At 38.7% G+C, this 7315-nt stretch overlaps 1 protein-coding gene and 1 long non-coding RNA gene across 4 annotated transcripts; one reads left to right on the forward strand and one right to left on the reverse strand.

Annotated features, from left to right (window-relative positions):
- Positions 1-442: 442 nt before the first annotated feature.
- LOC139785112 (uncharacterized) lies at positions 443-1380 on the forward strand. The gene is made up of 2 exons (XR_011721816.1): positions 443-572; positions 973-1380. It is a non-coding gene; the product is annotated as an uncharacterized lncRNA (long non-coding RNA).
- Positions 1381-1595: 215 nt separating this feature from the next.
- Positions 1596-6895, reverse strand: LOC139785110 (protein mini spindles-like). 3 transcript variants are annotated; one of them, XM_071724258.1, is made up of 5 exons: positions 6582-6895; positions 6355-6387; positions 5304-5373; positions 3289-5035; positions 1596-3201 (listed from the first exon to the last, which is right to left on the reverse strand). In XM_071724258.1, exons 3-5 carry the CDS (start codon positions 5358-5360, stop codon positions 3080-3082), a joined length of 1926 nt encoding a protein of 641 aa, XP_071580359.1. In that variant the 5' UTR covers positions 5361-5373; positions 6355-6387; positions 6582-6895; the 3' UTR covers positions 1596-3079. The 3 variants fall into 3 exon arrangements, with proteins under 3 accessions (XP_071580359.1, XP_071580358.1, XP_071580360.1); XM_071724257.1 differs by having other exon boundaries at positions 6355-6496; XM_071724259.1 differs by lacking the exon at positions 6355-6387 and having other exon boundaries at positions 6582-6707; positions 6841-6862.
- Positions 6896-7315: the final 420 nt, after the last annotated feature.

Consider the following 7315-nt stretch of genomic DNA (forward strand, 5'->3'; position numbering starts at 1 on the left):
ACCCCTATTTCATATACTTTTGATAAAAATTCGGTTCAGGGGTTTAGGCTGAGCGATATTAAAAAATCCGTGAAAACACGTTTTACTCCTTTTCACCCCGTTAGGGCTCGAATTTCTAAAAATCCCTTCTTAGTGGCACTCCCCGGAAAATTCTACCCCTATTTCATATACTTTTGGTGAAAATTCGGTTCAGGGGTTTGGGCTGGGCGTTGATGAGTGAGTGAGTCAGTCAGGACATCTTCCTTTATATATATAGATATATATACATATATATATATATATATATAGTATCAAAGATTAACGTCTTGACGAATACAGGACCAAAACCAATGGTCGAATCGTCACGATGATTACTTGCCAATTATAGCCTGATGAAATAAAAGCTTAAATGTTTATTATATTGTTGGCAATTTACGAATGTACTTTATATTTATTTCAGTTGGATCAGAACAATCCGTAATCGGGGAACAATTTGCTGGGCAACAAGTAGTCGCTTCGGACGTATCTCTTCCTTCAAATTCCGATCTTTAGTATGACCGAGGACATCTATTACGAGATTAAAAAGTACATTGGTAATTTCAATAACATCAAAAGATTCGCATTAAAGCCAATGTTGTAGTCAATTCATTAAAATCAGTTTTGTAGTCAATTTCCAAATATTTCGTTACTAATATCATTGCTTTTTTTAAATGAGAAAATATAATGAATTATTTTATCCTTATTTAACATTCGGTAAACAAGGATGAAATAATTTACTGTATTACACTGTGTCAATGTACACACTATATCTGTATTTCTTGCTGGAAAATGCCCTATATATATATGTGTATATATATATTTATATATGGGGCATTTTCATGGTTCAATTAATTTTTTGAAAAGTAATAAAGTCATATTTTTTTTCTTTTTAAGTTAATCTGTACTTGAGTTCTAAGAGTGACTTTTCCATTATATGATTTTTTCGAATGACAGACGAAACCCGACGAGAGCGGAACAGCAACACAAGTGGAGCTGCAATTCCCACAGCAGCAGCACATCCACCAACAGATGATTTTTGCAATAAATAATGACAAATTAATTAATTAAAATCTACGATTTGGCGAGAGGAAATAGCCCAGTGTTTATGGTTGCTAGACGTACTTACCAGACACTTTGTACAATGAAAAATATAATGAAAAATGTATTGCAAAATTTCTCGCCTGATCGTAGGAGGATACCTCTTGTTGCTCCTTTACATCTTGCATGGCGTCAAGAAATCGCCCCTGTTGTCTTTCTATTTTACAGAAGATTATAATAAAACGCGTGACTAATTTTCTTATACATGTAGCTTTGCTTAAAAAATAAGATGTTAAAACTATAAATAAAAATGGTCAAATCATAGTTGCGTTAATATCGCGCACTGTTTATTCGTATCGCTATTATCGCTTAATCTTTTGTAATTTATACAGCTACTCAAATGTCACCACTTTGTATCTACAAAGTTCTGCCCGTGTGAACATCGTCCATAGATTCCTCCCCACCAATTCGGAACAAATAAAATTTTATCGATCGCCATTTTTTTCGCGTCTCTGGAATTAAATAATCGAACGTCGCAATCTGATTCCATTCCATTTATGTTACAATTATAGAATTTACATCGCTCACGATTTTTGCACAATCCACCTACGCTCAATGAGACACTTAAAAATTATTAAATTTATATTGTTCGATTTAAATTCAAGTCGATTAAGTATACGTCGCATGAAATTAATTCACTTGAATTATCCCCAGATGCAAAGTTTACGAGAATTTCTCTCCTTTCGTTTCCCGGCACAACGTTGAAGATTATGTGTCGCACGTAATTTCGAATACATTCGAATTAATACAAATCGAGCAGCAAACGATAGCCTGTACATTTCCCCGATTAAATTCGTTCGGAGAACGAAGTCGCGAGGAAGGAAAAGCCGTCGTCGAGAGAGAGAGAGAAATTCCAGGGTGTATAGCGGTCATGAAAACCTGGAAAACCTGGAAATGTCAGGAAATTTGCGGGCTCCTGGAAAAGTCATAGAAGTCTTGGAATTTTGTAACTTTTCTGGAATTTTGTTAAATCCTTAAATAATGACATTTTCTGTCCTTTTTTTATCTACAGAAGTGTATAGCGGTCATGGAAATCTTCCAGGTTTCCATGACCGCTATACACCCTGATTTAGAGGGACAAAAAAAGAAAAAGAATTGTAAGAGAACTTGTATGATACAAAAATAGAATGGATATAAAGTAAGTGAAGCTGATGTATCATTTTCTGTCCTTTTTTTATCTAAAGAAGTGTATAGCGGTCATGGAAATCTTCCAGGTTTCCATGACCGCTATACACCCTGGATTCGATGATGTTTCTGAGAAGTTAGATGAGATGTATTTTTTGAAAAGTTTATTTATCCCTAAGAGATATACAAAACAAACATTTCTTCTCGTGTAACTATTATAATTCTCCTAGCAGTACAACACAGGAAATTCATGTCATATGATCCTTCTCGAGATATTCCGCTTCTTCCATCTTTTTCCCTTGCTTCCCTTTTCCCATCATTTTTTCCTGCCTCTTTATTCGTTCAATTGTTCTTCCCCATCGACACGGATACACCGTGTCTCACACAATATCAGTTACAATCCGCGCTCACCTCTTTTCTTTTTTTTCCCCTTTTATAACCAGCTATATGTTAAAATTATACACATCTGCAAATCAGTATTAAAATATTACAATTTGATATTTTACAGTCGTTTGTCATCCGCGTCTCTAACTCCCTCTAAGAAAACAGGTTCCTATTTTTCGCCACACGTTCTGATCGTCGTCATCAATCGTTAGAAATCCGTATCTTTTATTGTCTTTTTTTTTCGTTTTTTTTTTCGTTTGTTCCGTTTTACGTCGACAATGCGAGACAATGTGCTCTGGGGGAGGGGAGGAAAAGGGAAGGGGTGGCGGGAGAGGGACAAAGAGAGATTTTTTTAAACGTATTTGGGAAAAAGTAACGATAAGTTTTTCCGTTTCAGGCCGAATGTGTATCGAGGATGCGAGTGTGTCAATCGGTCCCAATCATAAGAAAGCCTCTAAGAATTTATATAGTAGATACACACGAGCGTAAATGTACATATAAATATATAATACAGAGCGCGAACGTGTTGCTTAACTGGTGGTGGTCCAATAGTCGTCGCCAATATCTCGCATATACCTAAAATACATTTACATTATTAATTAATAAAGGATATTTTAATTATTGATTAAGAATAATCGTGCAAAGTTAACATTAATTACTGACCTAGAGCTGCTAGTGCAATCTTGCTGTTACTGCCCACGAGACCGGTGATTATCTCGGCTGGCAAAAACTGCGCCGCCATCACCTCAATCTCCTCTGGACTATAATTCTTCTCCATCTGAACTGCTTTCTTTGATGTCGCCAGATTCGTGAGCGACGACAATCCGCCAGTTTTCTTAGTCGCTGCCTTCTTTCCGGCTGCGGTGTTGGGTCTTCTCGCGGCACTCGACTTGCCACTCTTCGAAATCTCCTTACTCGCCTTGTTCGCTCGCTGCGATTCCACTTTAGCCGGAGCGGTGTTGGGTCGTTCCTGCTTCTTCGTACCACTCGTCACCTTGATGACTATCACTGCCTTATCCGCGTATTCTTTGATCTTCGTCATCTTCAGATTGTCAATATCTGTCAAGAATGGCTTCATCGCCTTCTCACCGATCAGCTTCATCGCCGTGCCGAGCGCTTCCGCTGAATTATCACGTACTGTCGGATCCGGCTCGTTAAGCAACGTCTTCAGCAACGCGCCGGTGTAAGATTTGAGCAGCTTCTTGTTGAGATTCGCAGGTGGTGTATGCGCAAAACATCGAGCTAAGTACGCGGCCGTCTCGGCCTTCACGGCTGGGTTTTTCTTCTCCAAGGCGGCTAGAGTGTCTTCGAGAATGAGATCAATGTTTATGCTCTGGTAAATGGCATCGGCAGCCTTCCGCAATGCCCGCACCACTGATTGCTTCTTCTCGCGGAACTTCTCCAGAATGATAGGTAAACAGGCGGTGGCATAAGGCTGAAATCGTTTCTTGAGACCCGCGGCCAGACCAGCCAGACACTTCCCCGCGACCGTGACTACCGGCACATTGGTGTCCTTCAAGATAATTTTTTTCAAGGCCCTTACCACGTCACCGTAGTCGCCGTTCTCCAGTGTCGGATGCTTGACGAGTCTTTCCAGCGCTTCCAGCGCCTTCTTCCGCTCCTTCCACTTCTTCGCCTCAACTTTTTCATAAAAGTCTTTCGGCAACTTTGACAGAATGTCTACAGGCGTCAATGGTATCCGTAAATACGGATCTATATCCGGGAATTCTGAATCGCCATTGTTGACCATATTCTTCGGATTCTGCGAGCGTAAATAGCGCGTAGGCACCATCTTCTCATCGGCGAGATTGCTAAACTCTGCCTCAAGCTCCCTGATATGCACCGGTTTCAATGTGTTCAACTGCTGCTTCAGGCGATCGCCCACCCATCGATACATCTCCACCACCATAGCTTTGCCCTCCTCTCGCACTGTCTTGTCCCTGTCTTCTAGAAAGCTTGCTATCTTCTTTATCAGTGGCTTCAAATTGATCACTTCAGATCCAAACTCCTTGAGCGCCAGCATCAAGGTGGCGATGCACGCCGAAACGATTTTCGGATTCTTTGCCTCGGTGCCCTTCAGCAGCTCCTGCTGCACTGCCTCGTGCTTCTCGATCTCGATATACATCAGCGTGATTTGCACAGCCAGTTCCTTCGTTTTGGCTTTAGGCGCGGCGATGCATTTGGACACGATGCCGTTCATCACCTCGTTGACTATCTTGCCGGCGATCGCGGCATTTTCCACGAAAGCCAGGGTCGCTTCCAGACCCTTCTTCTGCGCGGCCGCATTACTATCTACCACAAACTTCTTGATGAAGCCAATGTACTTGTTCCACTCCGGGGACTTCTCGTCATCGATGGACTGGAACGTCTTCACACACTCCTCATATCGATGTAAACGTACTCGCCAGGACTACGCAATATCGTACAGAAAATTAGTTACTTAAACCGATAGATTGAACTTATTCTAAAGGTATTAATTTCTTGTATGTACAGTATCTACATTTGACACTAAAATAAAAATTTATTCATATGGTTTATATATCCAGATTAAAATATTGTAGATTGTTCAATTACGATTAAGTTTACAATATGTTCATTGAAGTAATTAGTGAAAAAATTATAACTTGACAAATGTAGGATGTGAAAAATACTACAAATATTTTGAATGTGGTCAGTACCTTGTGCGCACAGCGCTCCTCCAAGGGCAATATCATATATTCGGTATCCTGTTCCATGATTGATATTATTCTAAAAGAATGACTTATTTGAAATATCCCTTTCGTCTCGTTGGAAGTAACATCAAGCTAATGTAAAGGATCGATCCATATGTTTTCTCATATCGACGAAGTATGACAATTCAAAATAAACACGCAAATGTACAATTCTGCAATTGACACACGCCTAGCCAGAGCGCACAGACAAATAGCACTGAATTAAACAATCAGATTTCAATTAAGGGTCCGTTTTCTATTACTGAATTGGCCGTGCTAGATCAGAGTTTCTTTTTCCTTCCAATATACAGTAAAAAAGATAAACTCTGACCTAGCGCAGCCAGTTTAGCGACAGGATTTACAAACGAAATACACTTGATTTATACGAACGAAATACACTTAGAAAAATTAAAACTGATCTTTAGTAATTTCTGTCGGCTAGCTTCATAGAGTTATGAAGCATAAAAAGGCGGCAGCGTATCATTTTTAAATAATTAAAATTCTTTAAGAAATAGAACAGTTTCTTACAATTTTCTTACAAGATAGAGAAAGTTTTCTTTGCATTTAAAATATTACAAGCACATGTTCTTTTTTTTTTCAAAGTAAAATTAGATTTTAATGTATATCATTATTAAATAATTAAATATTTTAAAGAAAAAGTTTCTTTAAATTCTTTAAATAAAATATAGAAATATTTCTTTCTAAATCTGAGATATCGTGAGCACGTGCTCTCTGTGTTTATTTATCACCACGTGAGCACCAAAGAAGAAACGAGAAAAATTGCAAAAATTACTCATCGCTGCACTTACGTTTAACTTTTCTAAGTAACTAATATTTTTTAAGAATAATGTATATTTTTTTATTATTAATATATTTCAAAATATATCAATATATATGTAATAGCGATTAAGTCAAACATATATATGAATATAGCAAATAAAGAAAATTATCGAAACTTTGCCATGACGGAACCTGAATTAAAAATTAATCGGAAAAACTAATCGATTTTTATACTCACCAATTGTTTATGTGAAGCGGGTTTAATTTTTTTCTGTATAAAATAAAAAAATCAAGAGAGAACATGCGGGAACACGTGGTGAGCACACACTTCTACAGACTTCTATGGCTGCATTCCGATATTCACTGTCAGTACTGCAAATCTATATTTTACGTCACGTATACTATAGATTTTCAGTACTGAAAGTTGCTGACAGTGAATATCGGAATGCAGCCTATATAACGTACCAGACTGCGGGTGCTGCAAACTGCGAACCTGCGAGCAGTCGCCGAGCACTGGCACAGTATATACTGTGGCACTGGCGAGCAGAGCGAACACGGGGTACCATGGGGTTGAAAAAGTGAATCTGTGAACTTAAGGAGGGGTCGAAAGGGAGTGAAGCACTGTAGTGCAATTCTGTAACTCGTTATGCCGTCGTTATGAGCTATAACGACAATTGCGCAGCTTTTTTACCATATAAAATATCTGCGCAACGATAGTCGATACCTCATAACGAGTTACAGAATCGCACTCCTCTGGTGTGGACTGGAGACCACGTGGGGACTTGTGCCCGTTCTAGACTGACTACGAATCGTTTTTCCTAAATTTTAGCCAAATTAATTAATGAATCTCATTAAACTTATGCTCGTTTTAATCAGTAAGATCAGCCGCATTGCAACCCGCTACATAGCCGGATTTTGGAAAAAAGGGCCTCGCACACAAAATTGCATAGGCTGCATATGCATAGCATAAAACCGCTAAACCAATGAGCATCTAGCATAAAGTCGCCATATTGATTTACATAAGATGCTCATTGGTCCAGCGGTCTTATGCTATGCTTATGCAGCCTATGCAATTTTGTGTGCGATGGCCTAAAGGATCAAAATAAATTTTCCGAAAATAAATATTACGAATATTGCAGTTAAAGTGCAGTTTAAAGTGCACTTAGTGCATAAAGTGCACCGGAGTTCAGCCGTCACTC

The sequence above is a fragment of the Temnothorax nylanderi genome, unplaced genomic scaffold, assembly GCF_030848795.1.
Source record: "Temnothorax nylanderi isolate EJ_2023f unplaced genomic scaffold, tnyl_v1.0 TNYL_tig0740_pilon, whole genome shotgun sequence".
NCBI lineage: Eukaryota > Metazoa > Arthropoda > Insecta > Hymenoptera > Formicidae > Temnothorax > Temnothorax nylanderi.